Source organism: Salmo salar, chromosome ssa19, assembly GCF_905237065.1.
Source record: "Salmo salar chromosome ssa19, Ssal_v3.1, whole genome shotgun sequence".
NCBI classification, from domain to species: domain Eukaryota; kingdom Metazoa; phylum Chordata; class Actinopteri; order Salmoniformes; family Salmonidae; genus Salmo; species Salmo salar.
Window position 1 is genome coordinate 14,574,063 of NC_059460.1, and position 18,901 is coordinate 14,592,963.

Consider the following 18,901-nt stretch of genomic DNA (forward strand, 5'->3'; position numbering starts at 1 on the left):
ACTCCCATTGTTAAATCATGGAGTATAACACACAATAAAGTCTGGGACTTACTCCCATTGTTAAATCATGGAGTATAACACACAATAAAGTCTGGGACTTACTCCCATTGTTAAATCATGGAGTATAACACACAATAAAGTCTGGGACTTACTCCCATTGTTAAATCATGGAGTATAACACACAATAAAGTCTGGGACTTACTCCCATTGTTAAATCATGGAGTATAACACACAATAAAGTCTGGGACTTACTCCCATTGTTAAATCATGGACTATAACACACAATAAATTCTGGGACTTACTCCCATTGTTAAATCATGGAGTATAACACACAATAAAGTCTGGGACTTATTTCCATTGTTAAATCATGGAGTATAACACACAATAAAGTCTGGGACTTACTCCCATTGTTAAATCATGGAGTATAACACACAATAAAGTCTGGGACTTACTCCCATTGTTAAATCATGGAGTATAACACACAATAAAGTCTGGGACTTACTCCCATTGTTAAATCATGGAGTATAACACACAATAAAGTCTGGGACTTATTTCCATTGTTAAATCATGGAGTATAACACACAATAAAGTCTGGGACTTACTCCCATTGTTAAATCATGGAGTATAACACACAATAAAGTCTGGGACTTACTCCCATTGTTAAATCATGGAGTATAACACACAATAAAGTCTGGGACTTACTCCCATTGTTAAATCATGGAGTATAACACACAATAAAGTCTGGGACTTATTTCCATTGTTAAATCATGGAGTATAACACACAATAAAGTCTGGGACTTATTTCCATTGTTAAATCATGGAGTATAACACACAATAAAGTCTGGGACTTACTCCCATTGTTAAATCATGGACTATAACACACAATAAAGTCTGGGACTTACTCCCATTGTTAAATCATGGAGTATAACACACAATAAAGTCTGGGACTTACTCCCATTGTTAAATCATGGACTATAACACACAATAAAGTCTGGGACTTACTCCATGATTTAACAATGGGAGTATAACACACAATAAAGTCTGGGACTTACTGCCATTGTGGTCTTCTTGTAACATGATGGCTAGGCAAGATGGTTGGCTAGGCAACACGGTTGGATCTCATTGCAATAACATCGTAGGATCATTCATATGGGCACAGAAGACATCAAACAGTTTTTTTTCAACTTTATTTTCAAAGCTTCCCAGAGAGGATGTTGTTTTCATGGGCAGAGGCAACTCATTCCACTCCGAGGCTCCAGTATACAAGAAAGTAGCTTTCTAAGCACACCTGATCTGGTGCTGTGATTGTGTGAACCCCTAACACGGGGAAAGTAATCAGTTAGATGTCTGGGCGTTGTTCTTAAGACGATCAAGTTTAGCCAACGCGTATTATAGTCTTGTGTCAGGCCATAATGTTAGGCCTTGGCCTCAATGAGAACAGGGCTACCACCACTGGATTGTAGTTTAGGCTGAAGGGGATTCTTCTCATCTGATCAGGTGCTTGGTGTGGTGTTTGAGTCTGTAGAACATAACATTTCATTCAAGGTCAATGTGACATGAAAGCCATTTCTGTAACTTGATGACAGTGGAATGTTCTAGTCTAGAGCACATTCATTGTTAGAATGAAAGGATAGGATGCAGTATCTGTCTCTGACATTAATTTATGTCTATCAATATTATGTCTCAATATTAATGTAAATCTCACTCCTTCCAATGTAAAGCATAAGTAAAATCAAGGAATATAATTTGCTGCAATCTGCCACACTACAGGATGGGACTTTGTCGTTGATCATTGTTTGTTCTAAAGCCTTTACTTGACCCCTGTTTGTGTTGGTGTGTGCATGCTTGCGCGTCTCTCCATCCGTCTGTCCCTGTAGGAGCTGACAACCTATAAGAAGCAAGGACCGGGGTTCCTGAGCAGGATGGGGGAAACGGTGCGAGCCGTGGCTAACTCAGTCAGAGGGGTGAAGAACCGGCCAGAGGAGTTCAACGCCATCCAGGAGTACGTAGAGGATTTCAGCAACAAGATCAGCTCCCTGGACAAAGTCACCCAGAGGATCGTCAAAGAACAGAAAGGTAAGACCACAGAGTTAAATATTACTCTATAAACATACCAACAAACTAGTTAATACTATTTTGGGTACGCTCACTGAATTACATGTGAATGTAGTCTTTTCAATCAGGCTTGTAAATTGCTCCATTTCAAACATGGAGAATGATAGAGGACTCTTGTTCTTTGTATCTGTCCCATTATGGTGTCTGTGAGCGCACGTGCAGTGACATTGAGGCAACCTCTATTTTGAAGTTGTACATTTTCTTCTACTTCTGTGAGTTGGTAAAAAACTGAAATGGTGCATACTGCCACCTGGAGTGTGTGTGAACAGGTATAAAGCCAAGCTTGGCTATTTACAGCCGCCTCCATTTATGGAATATTTTCTCATGAGGATAATTAATTGACTGATGACCCCGATCAAATTGTCATCCTTCATTAGCCCATAGGAAGTTCCACCCAGTTGACTACTTCAAAATGTTGAAAGTCCTCAATGCCGCTGCCCATGCTAAAACAGAGTCCTCTATCTCTATGGTCTCAAAGGACCTGGAGGAGCTGAAGGGTAGTGCGTTGTGGGCAGGGTAGTTGACAGTACATATCCCTGTTTGTGTCTCAGAGTACCTGGAGGAGCTAAAGGAGTACGGGCCCACCTACACCCTGTGGTCGGGCTCGGAGGAGGAGCTAGCAGAGCAGTTAAAAGGTGTAGCCGGCTGCATAGAGAGGTGCTGTAAAGAGACAGAGGAACAGGTCGGCCATCTCTCAGACACCCTGGTGCCTGTTTTACACGAGTATGTCCTTTGTGCTGAGACACTCAAGGTAAGTCAGCTCCTCTGGCGTAGACAGTAATGGAAGTCGTTTAACCGGCTGTTAAGTGCCGTTTAGATGTCGTTAGTAGGCCAAATGACAGCCCAGCACTGTGCAGTACTTGCTAAACCTGTAATGTTGATGAAACATGAAAGGCTTTGACTTAACTTGCCCCCATCACCCACACACATTTACCTTGCCTACGTACACAAACATACCTACTGTGTACATAATATCAAGTCTAATGCAACTTTTTGTTGGATTTTCAGGAATAAGCAATGATCACCCCTAGATCATTTTATTTTCCTTTTTTCTAGGCAGTATTGAGACGGCGGGATAACATTCAGGCGGAATTTGAGGCCAAGAATGAAGCTCTGGCCACCAAGAAAGTTGACCGAGATACAGTAAGTGCAATATTGACTTTTATAAATGTGAATAATTTAGCGGACGTTCTTATCCAGAGCAACTTTGTTAGTTATCTTAAGATGTCTACACTAAGTGGGACAACCACATCTCAGTCATAGTAAGTCTGTTTTCCCTCACAGTAGCTATTAGCAAATCAGTGCTGGGGGGGGATTCGAGTGTTAGTTTAGGAAAGGTACGTTTTTATTCTATAATATCTTATATGTACCTTCTATAAGCCATCAGGCGGCCTACTTGATGCTTCAGTGCAATTTCCCAGAGATTAGGAGCAATAAAGCTTTGCAGCATGAACTGCCTCCTCGTCACCTCTCATTTTAAATCAAGCTGTCTTAAGCCAGAGGAGGAGCTTTGGCGATATTGGAAAAGGCCTCCTCTGAGGATTATCTAAATATCTCCGGATAGTTCAGGATGTCCCTCTTGAGCTCCTGGCACACTTCAGGAAACTGGGTGGTAAATATTGTCTAATAAAGCCTTGATAATCGTTGCGTAATGAAAACTCCCACATCTATCGACGTCTTACATCGAAATGCCACTGACTGGTGGTAAGATCTGAGATGGATGGAGAATAAAGAACAGAAAGGTGTAGAGTGGACAGAACTGTTAAGGATTATTGCTGTCCAAATCCTGTGGGTGTCCCTGGTTCCCTCCTAGCTTAGCAGTGACCTTTTTACCCTGAGGTTTTAATTAGAGAGCTGGCTAAGAAATCACCTATGGATTTCCAACAACGCAATGTAATAGTGTGTGTGAAACAATGGGATCTAGAGTTCTAGAACAATGAAGGACTGTGAGGATAAGGTTTACTGTACTTTGTGAATGAGTCAGAATGTCAAACTTACTGTATGCTTTTGTTGCAGGTCCCAGTGTTTCACCTAATAAACACAATAACTGAGTAAGAGCTCTATCATGTAGTTTCACCTGAAAAGGCTATATGAAAAATAAGATTAGGCTACATTCGTGACAGTCTGACGTAGTATGCCACCCATAGTATGTCATATAAACAACTAGGCATATACAACATATGTTGACAACTTGAACATTTTCTGTCATTATGTATAAGATAGTCGTAACTTCTCTGTCAAAATGAGACGGGGTCTATTAGTGTGGTCATCACCTTGTACTATACTGTTCTTATGCCACTGCTTATTAGCAGATCTGGGATCAGCTTCCCCAATCCTAACCTTAACATTTTAGCTGAGAAAATGACAAAACTGATCCAAGATCAGCATCTAAGGGCAACTTCACCATGCGGACATGAGCATTCATTCCTGTTCCTGTTGTTGTGGCTTTTGCCCTCTGACCTCTGTGACATCCTGAACTTCCTGTGATGTGACTGGAGGAGTCTAGTGATCTAGGTTTTGTGTGGGGGAGCCTGCTGGGTAAAAACCCTGAAGAAGCCAGACATCAGAGGCAGGAGAGACTTGATGGGGAGATTGAAGAGGTACAGCGGACTGTAGGGCATGCCAACATGCAACTGTACTACACATTATGAGCTCACCAGCTTCTGCTTAACTTGGCTTTGTGTGGAGCTTTTAGCTTTCCCTTTGCTGAATGGATATGGTTGAGAGTGTTAGCTATTTCAAAATGAGCAAAAATATGATACTAAAGTCAAATAAGCTAATTATTAACACAATTTAATTATTAACACAACTTAAAATGCTACCAACTATCGACTTGTCCATTCAAGCAAGCAGTGGTTGAGCAAGTCTCACCTTTTTCTAACAGCTTGTTTGTGCTGTACATAGTTCCCTGGACAGTAGTTCTAGGTTATCCTGACCCTAACCTCTAACACTTTGGCTGGGTTCGTTGGATGCTGTTTCTGGCCTAACTCATAGATGGTGCATTTAACACTGACTGGCTGTGGTTTGAAGCAGGATGCCATATTTCCATTTCCCAGCACAACAGGTCTGGAGAGAGGATGTATCGGGCTTTTCTCAAAGCCTTGCCAAGGTGCATGAAACGGGGAAACGGCTGGACATAAAATTGTAATCTATTTGAACCAGTAGATGGCAGTGATGCTTCAGTCAAGAAACAATGAAATGTCTTCTGTCAATTGTTGACTTTCCACCCAACTTTTCATGATTTGAGAAGGGAAATCTGTTGGATTGTAATTATGGAAAAGGTTAACATAAGCGTGTGTGTGTGTGTGCGCGACTGTGTGTGTGTGCGTGTGTGTGTGTGCGCGACTGTGTGTGTGTGTGTGTGTGTGTGCGCGACTGTGTGTGTGTGTGTGTGCGCGACTGTGTGTGTGTGTGTGTGCGCGACTGTGTGTGTGTGTGTGCGCGACTGTGTGTGTGTGCGCGACTGTGTGTGCGCGACTGTGTGTGTGCGCGACTGTGTGTGTGCGCGACTGTGTGTGTGTGGCGCGCGACTGTGTGTGTGTGTGTGCGCGCGACTGTGTGTGTGTGCGCGACTGTGTGTGTGCGCGACTGTGTGTGTGTGCGCGACTGTGTGTGTGTGCGCGACTGTGTGTGTGTGTGCGCGACTGTGTGTGTGTGTGCGCGACTGTGTGTGCGCGACTGTGTGTGCGCGACTGTGTGTGTGCGTGCTATGCGACCCTGTGTGTGTGTGCTATGCGACCCTGTGTGTGTGTGCTATGCGACCCTGTGTGTGTGTGCTATGCGACCCTGTGTGTGTGTGCGCGACTGTGTGTGTGTGCGCGACTGTGTGTGTGTGCGACTGTGTGTGTGTGCGCGACTGTGTGTGTGTGTGCGCGACTGTGTGTGTGTGTGCGCGACTGTGTGTGTGTGCGACTGTGTGTGCGCGACTGTGTGTGTGTGTGCTATGCGACCCTGTGTGTGTGTGCTATGCGACCCTGTGTGTGTGTGCTATGCGACCCTGTGTGTGTGTGCTATGCGACCCTGTGCTATGCGACCCTGTGTGTGTGTGCTATGCGACCCTGTGTGTGTGCTATGCGACCCTGTGTGTGTGGACTGTGTGTGTGTGTGTGTGTGCTATGCGACCCTGTGTGTGTGTGTGCTATGCGACCCTGTGTGTGTGTGTGCTATGCGACCCTGTGTGTGTGTGTGCTATGCGACCCGTGTGTGTGTGTGTGTGCTATGCGACCCTGTGTGTGTGTGCTATGCGACCCTGTGTGTGTGTGTGTGTGCTATGCGACCATGTGTGTGTGTGCTATGCGACCATGTGTGTGTGTGCTATGCGACCCTGTGTGTGTGTGCTATGCGACCCTGTGTGTGTGTGTGTGCTATGCGACCCTGTGTGTGTGTGTGCTATGCGACCCTGTGTGTGTGTGTGTGTGCTATGCGACCCTGTGTGTGTGTGTGTGTGCTATGCGACCCTGTGTGTGTGTGTGTGTGTGCTATGCGACCCTGTGTGTGTGTGTGTGTGTGCTATGCGACCCTGTGTGTGTGTGTGTGTGTGTGTGTGTGTGTGTGTGTGTGTGTGCTATGCGCTGTGTGTGTGTGTGTGTGTGTGTGTGTGTGTGTGTGTGTGTGCTATGCGACCCTGTGTGTGTGTGTGTGTGTGTGCTATGCGACCCTGTGTGTGTGTGTGTGTGTGTGTGCTATGCGACCCTGTGTGTGTGTGTGTGCTATGCGACCCTGTGTGTGTGTGCTATGCGACCCTGTGTGTGTGTGCTATGCGACCCTGTGTGTGTGCTATGCGACTGTGTGTGTGTGTGTGTGTGTGCTATGCGACCCTGTGTGTGTGTGTGCTATGCGACCCTGTGTGTGTGTGTGTATGCGACCCTGTGTGTGTGTGTGTGTGCTATGCGACCCTGTGTGTGTGTGCTATGCGACCCTGTGTGTGTGTGTGTGTGCTATGCGACCCTGTGTGTGTGTGCTATGCGACCATGTGTGTGTGTGCTATGCGACCCTGTGTGTGTGTGCTATGCGACCCTGTGTGTGTGTGCTATGCGACCCTGTGTGTGTGTGCTATGCGACCCTGTGTGTGTGTGTGTGTGTGTGCTATGCGACCCTGTGTGTGTGTGTGCTATGCGACCCTGTGTGTGTGTGTGTGTGCTATGCGACCCTGTGTGTGTGTGTGTGTGCTATGCGACCGTGTGTGTGTGTGTGTGTGTGTGTGTGTGTGCTATGCGACCCTGTGTGTGTGTGTGTGCTATGCGACCCGTGTGTGTGTGTGTGTGCTATGCGACCCTGTGTGTGTGTGTGTGTGTGTGTGCTATGCGACCCTGTGTGTGTGTGTGCTATGCGACCCTGTGTGTGTGTGTGTGCTATGCGACCCTGTGTGTCTGTGTGCTATGCGACCCTGTGTGTGTGTGTGTGCTATGCAACCCTGTGTGTGTGTGTTATGCGACCCTGTGTGTGTGTGTGCGCTATGCGACCCTGTGTGTGTGTGCTATGCGACCCTGTGTGTGTGTGTGTGTGCTATGCGACCCTGTGTGTGTGTGCTATGCGACCATGTGTGTGTGTGCTATGCGACCCGTGTGTGTGTGTGCGCTATGCGACCCTGTGTGTGTGTGCTATGCGACCCTGTGTGTGTGTGCTATGCGACCCTGTGTGTGTGTGCTATGCGACCCTGTGTGTGTGTGTGTGTGCTATGCGACCCTGTGTGTGTGTGCGCTATGCGACCATGTGTGTGTGTGCTATGCGACCATGTGTGTGTGTGCTATGCGACCCTGTGTGTGTGTGCTATGCGACCTGTGTGTGTGTGCTATGCGACCATGTGTGTGTGTGCTATGCGACCCTGTGTGTGTGCGCTATGCGACCCTGTGTGTGTGTGTGCGCTATGCGACCCTGTGTGTGTGTGTGTGTGCTATGCGACCCTGTGTGTGTGTGTGTGTGCTATGCGACCCTGTGTGTGTGTGTGTGTGTGTGTGTGTGTGTGTGTGTGTGTGTGTGTGTGCGCTATGCGACCCTGTGTGTGTGTGTGTGTGTGTGTGCTATGCGACCCGTGTGTGTGTGTGTGTGCTATGCGACCATGTGTGTGTGTGCTATGCGACCATGTGTGTGTGCGCTATGCGACCCTGTGTGTGTGTGTGTGCTATGCGACCCTGTGTGTGTGCGCTATGCGACCCTGTGTGTGTGCGCTATGCGACCCTGTGTGTGTGTGTGTGTGCTATGCGACCCTGTGTGTGTGTGCTATGCGACCATGTGTGTGTGTGCTATGCGACCATGTGTGTGTGTGCTATGCGACCCTGTGTGTGTGTGCTATGCGACCCTGTGTGTGTGTGCTATGCGACCCTGTGTGTGTGTGTGCGCTATGCGACCCTGTGTGTGTGTGTGCTATGCGACCCTGTGTGTGTGTGTGTGTGCTATGCGACCCTGTGTGTGTGTGTGTGTGTGCTATGCGACCCTGTGTGTGTGTGTGTGTGTGTGTGTGTGTGTGTGTGTGTGTGTGTGTGTGTGTGTGTGTGTGTGTGCTATGCGACCCTGTGTGTGTGTGTGCTATGCGACCCTGTGTGTGTGTGTGTGTGTGTGCTATGCGACCCTGTGTGTGTGTGCTATGCGACCCTGTGTGTGTGTGCTATGCGACCCTGTGTGTGTGCTATGCGACCCTGTGTGTGTGCGCGACTGTGTGTGTGTGTGTGTGTGTGTGCTATGCGACCCTGTGTGTGTGTGTGCTATGCGACCCTGTGTGTGTGTGTGCTATGCGACCCTGTGTGTGTGTGTTATGCGACCCTGTGTGTGTGTGTGTGTGCTATGCGACCCTGTGTGTGTGTGCTATGCGACCCTGTGTGTGTGTGTGTGTGCTATGCGACCATGTGTGTGTGTGCTATGCGACCATGTGTGTGTGTGCTATGCGACCATGTGTGTGTGTGCTATGCGACCATGTGTGTGTGCGCTATGCGACCCTGTGTGTGTGTGCTATGCGACCCTGTGTGTGTGTGTGTGTGCTATGCGACCCTGTGTGTGTGTGTGTGTGCTATGCGACCCTGTGTGTGTGTGTGTGTGCTATGCGACCCTGTGTGTGTGTGTGTGTGCTATGCGACCGTGTGTGTGTGTGTGTGTGTGTGCTATGCGACCCTGTGTGTGTGTGTGTGTGCTATGCGACCCTGTGTGTGTGTGTGTGCTATGCGACCCTGTGTGTGTGTGTGTGTGCTATGCGACCCTGTGTGTCTGTGTGTGCGCTATGCGACCCTGTGTGTGTGTGTGTGTGTGTGTGTGTGCGCTATGCGACCCTGTGTGTGTGTGTGCTCTGCGACCCTGTGTGTGTGTGTGTGTGCTATGCGACCCTGTGTGTGTGTGTGTGCTATGCTACCCGTGTGTGTGTGTGTGCTATGCGACCCTGTGTGTGTGTGTGTGCTATGCGACCCTGTGTGTGTGTGTGCTATGCGACCCTGTGTGTGTGTGTGTGCTATGCGACCCGTGTGTGTGTGTGTGCTATGCGACCCTGTGTGTGTGTGTGTGCTATGCGACCCTGTGTGTGTGTGTGTGCTATGCGACCCTGTGTGTGTGTGTGTGTGTGTGTGTGTGTGTGTGTGTGCGCTATGCGACCCTGTGTGTGTGTGTGCGCTATGCGACCCTGTGTGTGTGTGCGCTATGCGACCCTGTGTGTGTGCGCTATGCGACCCTGTGTGTGTGTGCGCTATGCGACCCTGTGTGCGCTATGCGACCCTGTGTGCGCTATGCGACCCTGTGTGTGTGGCGCTATGCGACCCTGTGTGTGTGTGCGCTATGCGACCCTGTGTGTGTGTGCGCTATGCGACCCTGTGTGTGTGTGCGCTATGCGACCCTGTGTGTGTGCGCTATGCGACCCTGTGTGTGTGCGCTATGCGACCCTGTGTGTGTGCGCTATGCGACCCTGTGTGTGTGCGCTATGCGACCCTGTGTGTGTGCGCTATGCGACCCTGTGTGTGTGCGCTATGCGACCCTGTGTGTGTGCGCTATGCGACCCTGTGTGTGTGCGCTATGCGACCCTGTGTGTGTGTGGTATGCGACCCTGTGTGTGTGCGCTATGCGACCCTGTGTGTGTGTGCGCTATGCGACCGTGTGTGTGCGCGCTATGCGACCGTGTGTGTGCGCGCTATGCGACCGTGTGTGTGCGCGCTATGCGACCGTGTGTGTGCGCGCTATGCGACCCTGTGTGTGTGCGCGCTATGCGACCCTGTGTGTGTGCGCGCTATGCGACCCTGTGTGTGTGCGCGCTATGCGACCCTGTGTGTGTGCGCGCTATGCGACCCTGTGTGTGTGCGCGCTATGCGACCCTGTGTGTGTTATGCGACCCTGTGTGGTGTGTGTGCTATGCGACCCTGTGTGTGTGTGCGTGTGCGCTATGCGACCCTGTGTGTGTGTGCGTGTGCGCTATGCGACCCTGTGTGTGTGCGCTATGCGACCCTGTGTGTGTGCTATGCGACCCTGTGTGTGTTTGCTATGCGACCCTGTGTGTGTGTGTGTGTGTGTGTGTGTGTGTGTGTGTGCGCTATGCGACCCTGTGTGTGTGTGCGCTATGCGACCCTGTGTGTGTGTGTGTGCTATGCGACCCTGTGTGTGTGTGTGTGTGTGTGTGTGTGCTATGCGACCCTGTGTGTGTGCGCTATGCGACCCTGTGTATGTGTGTGTGTGTGCGCTATGCGACCCTGTGTGTGCGCTGTGCGACCCTGTGTGTGCGCTGTGCGACCCTGTGCGCGCTATGCGACCCTGTGTGTGTGACCCTGTTCCTAATGATGTGTCCACATTGCCACTTGGGAGATAAATGCTGGTCCAGACATAGACTGAGACCGGGGTTAAAGGCTTAGCTGCCATCTCCCCATTCTCCCTCGTTACACCTGACAAGCTCTCCTAATCAACACACACACACACCCCGTCAAGTCTCGCATCGATCCCCTCTTAACAGGAGCAGAGCAGGAGTGCCAACTCCGCACAACCCTTATCAGCTCCACCCGTCAATTAACACCTGGTCTCAAATGGAGCCATGCATATCTCAGCACTGCTAATTTGACACCGAGGTCTTCTCCCTGTGTATCTGATTCATTATTCAATCATTTCCTGTGTGTGTGTTTTCTGATAGACAGTCGTATGTTTCAGGGCTACAGACTGAGACTGTTGTACTCTAGAGGAAGTGCTTGTTTAGAGGAGAGACTGAGGCATTGGGCTGGTTAGGTAGGACCAGGATATAGCTGATGAATCAATAACACTGCAGTAAACAGGAGCATTGAGAGAGCTGGTTCTCCAGAGAGGTGTATGTATCACAAAGTAGCAGGAGCAGCAAAGTTGGCCAGCTAACTTTGATAAACATTTACTTGATCACAAAGCATTATCAGCTAACGTGGATAAAACATTGATGTATAGTCTACTTTTTGATATGTTTTAAATGTCAACTGTCCAAACTGGATTAGTACGTTAGCCAGCTAACTTTTGATAAACATTCGCAAGTTTTGATCATTAGGCTATATCACATGTGCGCACACAACCATAGGATATGCCAAATAATAAACCAATAGCTTAATGGTTTTCGTTTTTTATGTCAATGAAATGACAAGACAAATTTATTATCATTGGAAAGCCTGATTTGGGAGCTATCCAAGGAGGAAATAATCTCAATTAGCCTTGCCTATGAATCAGATTATAACACAATGTTACATTTACTACTACTGCCTCTGCGTGGTGAGACTATTTAATGCTGCCATCAGACCAGAAGCTATTCATCAGCAGTTTTCAGGGGCACGTTGGCTGTGTCCGAATACCCATACTAGCGTACTACATACTTAAACTGCATACTACACTGAAAAATATAAATGCAACATGGAACAATTTCAAAAGATTTGACTGAGTTACAGTTCATGTAAGGAAATCAGGTAATTGAAATAAATTCATTAGGCCCTAGTCTATGGATTTCACGACTGGGAATACAGATATGAATCCCTTGGTCACAGATACCTTAAAGGTAGGGCCTTGGATCAGAAAACCAGTCAGTATCTGGCGTGACCACCATTTGCCTCATGCAGCGCAACACAACTCCTTCGCATAGAGTTGATCAGGTGGGTTTTTTTTTTCCCTCTCTGGCCTGTGGTGTGTTGTCCTACTCCTCTTCAGTGGCTGTGCGAAGTTGCTGGATATTGGTGGGAACTGGAGCACGCTGTCGTACACGGCGATCCAGAGCATCCCAAACATGCACCTGTGCAATGATCATGGTGTTTATTCAGCTCCGTGATATGCCACACCTATCAGGTGGATGGGTTATCTGGCAAAGGAGAAATCCTCATTAACAGGGATGTAAACAAATTTGTGCACAACATTTGAGAAAAATAACCTTTTTGTTATTTTAAACTATACTGTTCAAAAATATAAACACATTTAATGTGATGGTCCCATGTTTCATGAGCTGAAATAAAAGAAATCGTACATTTTCCATACGCACAAAAAGCTTATTTCTCTCATTTGTTGCACAAATTTGTAGTGAGCATTTCTCCTTTGCCAAGATAATCCATCCACCTGACAGGTGTGGCATATCAAGAAGCGGGATCGTCTCAATGGGGGTGGGGGGGTGTTGAGTACTTCTGTCGGTAATAAAGCCATTTTGTGGGGGGAAAATTATTCCGATTGGCTGGGCCTGGCTTCCCCGAGGGTGGGCCTATGCCCTCCAAGGCCCACCTATGGCTGCACCCCTGCTCATTCATGTGAAATCCAAAGTTTAGTGCCTAATGAATATATTTCAATTGACTGATATCCTTATATGAACTGTTACTCATTAAAAATCTTTTGACATTGTTGCGTTTTTATTTTTGTTCAGTATATTTTGGACGCAGGTATGGCTATTCGGACATGGCCACTGTCTTAAATAAAACTGTCCCTGTCACGTGAGGTCTTTGGGTGAAGGTCTTCTTGCTTTAAGTGTTCTGTATGTCCAGGTTGTTGATGTGGTTGATGTGAAGGGATATTGCACTGTAATATGTGATGTTGGTAGGAGGATGATGATGATGATTGTGTGTGTGTGTTAGCTGAAGGAGGAGATTGATAAACTGGAGGACCGTGTGGAATGGGCCAACAACGCTCTGAAGGGGGACTGGGGCCGATGGCAGAGGAGCATGAGAGGAGACCTCAAATCAGCCTTCCTCTCCACCGCAGAGAAGAACGTAGACTACTACGAGAAGGTGAGATACAAGATACTCTGACTGGTTAGCGGGAGGGATAGATGGAGGGAGGGAGGGAAAGTTGGATTGAGACACTACTGATATGGAAGAAAGAGTTGGCTAGATGAGTCGAAATAGAAAGAGAAGTGGGGTTGGGGGTGTGACTGGTAAAAGCAGAGTTGGGGGCGATGGAAGAGAATAAGAAAAAGGTCAATTAGAGAAACAGAAAAGCACTTGGAGAGAATGTGAGAAAGACTAAATCAGTTAACTCCCCTGACTGATTCATTTTGGGGAAATGAGAGACAAATCTACACAACTAAAATTGTTAGTGGTAATTTACAATGTATCTTATAGATATTTTTGGGATGGATGTTTACTGTAAATCATTCAATGCAATTTCAGCAGAAATGTGGTTCTCTGTGCTGTGCATTTCTAGTCAGTCTGGACAGCTGCCAGTAGAGGGTGGTAGTACTTCATTTTTATTCACACTCACAAATTACTGTCAGTTCATAGAGGTTGTCAATGCAGATAATTTCAGAATAAATTGATGCTTCATCTTATGGATATCGTAAATAATATGTGGACATCAGTGGCGGTCAGTGACGTTTAAAATGAGGGAGGACAATCATTTTATTTTATGAGCATGGCCTTATTTCTATTAAAGCATATTGGATGACTAATATTCATATTTCATTCACCCAGCTCTGTAACATTGATAGGTTTAGGCTACTACGTGATACTCAAATTTTCCTTATACCCATCATGAGGTTGCTACAACCTAGCCTATGAATGAAAGTTTACGACGTAGGTGCACAGGTCGAGAGAGATTTGAGTAATCAAGGTGACACATTCAATACCGCCTTGCACAATCTTGCCTGCATCTGGCTGATCTAAGGTGTAATCATTAGTCCTACAGTTGTAAACGTGGACAAATTCAGGAATGTTAATCCCCGTTTCGTTCCATTTGGTTCTGTTTAAAAACGTTTTTCAACAGAATTGGCGGAAAGAATACACCCCTGATCACACAAAAAAAAAAACAGGTCACTTTCATAGCAGCCACATACAAACAGCATGATCCCTTTGATCGTTGGATAATTCCTTCTCGCATCTACGCGCTCTCCTCTCACCGTTTCCCTTCGGTTGTGGACTTCAGTGCACATTACAACAGCTGTCTGTGACAAGGCAATAAAACCTTTCCAAACATATCATAAGCGCTAACCACTACACACAGCCTACATTGTTGTCACCATATTAGCTAACGTCAAGTCAACATAGCTACTAGAATTAACGCGTTAGTAAACCCGCTACAATCATGCAGTACAGTTGACAAGCAGTTTAACAGTTACACAATGGCGGGCCCCGGTGGCAATACATTTATTAAACCAGAAGCTTACCTTGGCATGGAAGAGGTCTAGCGTTGGATAGCCATAACCAGCTGGCTAACATAACATCCCTCTCTGTTTGAGCCAGGTGTTTGAGTAGATTAAACTAGCTAGCTGCATTGGCTAGCTAAGTGAAAAAATATATATAATAATATAGCTAGCTCTCCTTCTCTTGCGTCTCCTTAATTTTTCAGAAATGAATTTGTTCAAAACTGTTCAACTATAGTCTTTCTCTTTGAATCAACTACTCACCACATTTTATGACCTGCAGTGCTAACTAGCTGTAGCTTATGCTTTCAGTACTACATTAATTCACTGATCCTTTGATTGGGTGTACAACATGTCAGTTCATGCTGCAAGAGCTCTGATAGGTTGGAGGACATCCTCCGGAAGTTGTCATAATTACTGTGTAAGTCTATGGAAAGGGGTGAGAACCATGAGCCCTCTCGGTTTTGTATTGAAGTCAATGTACCCAGAGGAGGACGGAAATTAGCTGTCATCCAGCTACACCATGGTGCTACCCTACAGAGTGCTGTTGTAGACCATCATTGCAACAGTGTGGTTTAATCAATTGTTTGGTGATGTGAATATATTTAGTATAGTTTTATCTGAAAAGTATCACTTTTTTAATGTTTCACTATTTTTTTTAAAATGAAATTCACTGAGGAGGATGGTCCTCCACTGGTGGACATTGGTTAGTCGGCAACCCAAGATTTGAACTACCGTAACTTCCGGACTATAAGGCGCAACTTTTTTCCCACGCTTTGAACCTCGCGGCTTAAACAATGACGCGGCTAGTATATGGATTTTTCACGCTTTCAATTTTTTTTTTCCAAAAAAACACATTCTGTGACGTGCTCAGTTTTTTGGCGGCATGAAGCTTTCATTAGACCAATGTAATTTCCGAACGGATTAAGGTCAAACAACTTTTTTGTTTACTGTTTAGATTAAATCGAGCGCTCTCAAACTTCCCATCATTCTGATTACGGTAGTCATTTTGTCACCCTCATCATGGCAAAAACACGGAGAAATGCATATGATGCAGCTTTCAAGTTGAAGGCGATTGATCTGGCTGTTGGAAAAGGAAATAGAGCTGCTGCATGGGAGCTCGGTCTTAATGAGTCGATGATAAGACGTTGGAAACAGCAGCGTGAGGAATTGGCTCAGTGCAAAAAGACAACTAAAGCTTACTGCAAATTTTTTTTTTTGTTACAAGCCGTGTTTCGTTAAAGCCTGTGTAAAGTTCATTTGTTTCAATGTACCGGTAGGCACCTGCGGCTTATAGACGTGCGGCTTATTTATGTTAAAAAAAAATATAAAAAATAAATTCAGTGGGTGCGGCTTATATTCAGGTGCGCTCAATAGTCCGGAAATTACGGTATCTAAAACAAAGCTAAATGTCAATGATGGTAAGGTTTAGGAATGTTTATTTGATCTAGCTAAAAGCTGAATTGCCGTATACAAAAAAATATATAATAATTATTTAGAGGAAAATAGTGATGGATGAACAGTTGATTGAAGCAGTTTGGGATGGAGTGGAGGGAGGGAGGGACGTCAATATTATCAGTGGAGGGAGTGTCACGGTAGCAGGCAGGGGATTCAGATGATCAGTCAGACACGGACAAGTCCAGGAGCCTCAGCTACGAATCTCGCAGCCACCGACGTAATGCCTTTCCATGTATAGCCACTTGGCTCAGTTGATATGTAGCTTATCCTCCAATACCTCCGGTGGGTATTCAGTACGGAGTCGCTGCCGTTTCGCTACGACGAGACATCGCAGTCCTCTCATCTCCTCAACCTGGAGCCGTTTTCATGGCAATGTCCCAAACAGTCCCATTCACAGCTAAAACAAACTGGTTTCGCCATCAAGATGATCGGATTGTAATCTAAATGTGGTGTTAAACAGTGGATGAGGGGAAAAAAGTACAATCCTAAAAAAAACTCAATGTTCAACATTTCCCCGAATGATCAGCTTCTGGCTGTCGTTACTGCAACTTTGTGATAAAAACAAAGAGACGTGACGCAAGTAAAATGTGTAACTATCCTTTTTTTAAATCACATTTTATATATGTATTTAAAGCAGAATGTACACCGGGTACATATACAACAGAATGTTCTGTCATTTTAAGGGTCATTTAAATATATTATTAGATTGTTACATGCATACAATAATGTAACATATCTAGTTGGACCACAGTTGGAGCCTATTCAACCACCACTCCACTCCCCTGGGCCTGTTGACCAGTGGACAAACTCCACATAGCCCTGGCCTCTAAAGAAATCAAATGGTAACAAAAACAGCTTAAACCTCTCATTGATAACCAATGCAACTCCATAAGATAGGGGCTTACAGTAGCTATTATAATTACTGTGTGAACACTTTCTCACAGAGTTATTTTGACTACATTGCCTGACTATCTCTTTAATGGGGCTGATGCTGCCTGTGAGATCTCAACACACTTGTCATTCATGTTATTTTGTTCCCCTTAAATCCAATTTGCAGTTCTAAATGGTGTGTTGTCAACACACACCCAGGTTCCCTTGTTTTAATGATGTAAATCCAGACATTCTTCTTAATTCCATCATGGATGAATATCCGTCTTCTCTGCTGTTTATGATTACAAGGTTAGCACCCATTGCTATGCATTCCGCTTGACCAACCCCACCTGTGTTCTTCTTGGAGGAGACATAACAGCTGGTGCCAATCTTCCACCATCTGTCCAGACAGGGATTCTCGCAGAACCTAAGTCTGATCTGTAGCTGGTGTCTCTCCGTAGTCGTGGCATTTAGACTATTCCTGAACTGATCTTTCTCGGTGGTCATCATTTTCTGTAGCTGGTCTTTGTCTTTAGGTTGTTGTAACTGGTCTGTAGCTGGTCTCTGTAGAGTAATGACCAATGACGCCATAGTAGACACATTGGCCTGTGATCCCAACCAGCAGAAGAACACACTGCAGCATCTCCAAATGGTCTCTTCCACCACCGAAATTGTTCTGAATGTTGAGCAACAACTCATTTTCTTGGAATGGGCATGAAGGCTCTTACATTGTCATGCATTTGGCCATGAATGTCTGTATACTTTATTGCAGTAGGTCTTTTCAATGATTCCCTCTGACATCTTTACAAGCTTGTGCTCAACTACAGAAACTTGTACTGTTACTTCAGCTCTACTGTAGGTCTGTACATGAATGTCATCTCCCTGCCATGCTTCTGTGACTTACTGGAAGTGACACTGTTTTAACTTTCAACCACAGGACTGTGGCCACCATGTGACTCCCATTGGCCTTAGCTTCTAATATAAACATGTTTGTTTCCCATAGTGCACATTTATTTTTAAACTATTATGCCGAAACTGAGACTCAGTGATATGATGTTGCCACAAGCAGCGCCGCAGACATTGAGATGAGCGCAATGCAAAACTTTTCTCTCGCATAGTCGCACAAAGTATCTGTGGGATAGCTACGGGACCAAAACAAGTGGAGAAGTTTAGCCTTGCCCTTCAGTGGCAGGGCTCAGACTGCGACCATTAATTTGCGGCCCTTTGACTTGGTTGTGCGAGTAAAAAAATGTATTGGTCTCATTGGTGCGAGATGCACGTTCATTCACCTCACTCAAAACGTCCTATTTATTAGGAGGCTAAAACCATGATTTGGTCAAACGGTAAAGTACATCTCTCAATTTTGAGCTCAATGGCAGCTAGACTGAGCAAAATGTGCATTGGCCATTGCGAGTGCATAGGTGTGTTTTGAGTTTCCCCTTACTCAGGTGGTGAATTAGCCCCAAGTAAATTGGCAGGCAAATTAACCTTATTGAATAAATATATACAATAAAGATGATGAAACTAATTTCTTCAATACCATCTCAGCATAATGGCCTATAAAAATAATATTATATTTTTGAATTACTCATCAGCAGAGGAAAATACTCCTCACCACCCCTACCACTCTGAATTTGAGTGGTTACATTTCTCCAGCCCCATCCCTCAGCTTTTTACTGAAAAAGCGGCAGGGAGAACACTTTTTTTGTTTAAACTTCTGATTGCAGCTTTAAGCATTGAAGTGATATTTTAGCAGATAGAACAAAATGGGACCCGGTGAATTTCTACATGCGTCATATTGCAGTTTAGAAGCTAAGCCACTGTGGTTGGCACTGTTGGTATGTTTTGATACCCTCAGCCTTCAAACAGGAGTCACATTTCAACTTCCCCTTTCTGACATGCTGCTGATGGCCATATAGGAGTATAACTCTGTGAAGA

At 45.9% G+C, this 18,901-nt stretch overlaps 1 protein-coding gene across 2 annotated transcripts in view; it reads left to right on the forward strand.

Annotated features, from left to right (window-relative positions):
* snx7 (sorting nexin 7) overlaps positions 1-18,901 on the forward strand; it is a 47,707-nt gene that overhangs the window by 13,189 nt on the left and 15,617 nt on the right. The window contains exons 5-9 of one of the 2 annotated variants that reach the window (XM_014157379.2): positions 1,878-2,076; positions 2,667-2,866; positions 3,172-3,258; positions 4,614-4,715; positions 13,134-13,286. In XM_014157379.2, the coding sequence (XP_014012854.1) occupies positions 1,878-2,076; positions 2,667-2,866; positions 3,172-3,258; positions 4,614-4,715; positions 13,134-13,286 (741 nt within the window). The remainder of the gene's footprint in view (positions 1-1,877; positions 2,077-2,666; positions 2,867-3,171; positions 3,259-4,613; positions 4,716-13,133; positions 13,287-18,901) is intronic. The other variant, XM_014157380.2, reaches the window with a different exon arrangement.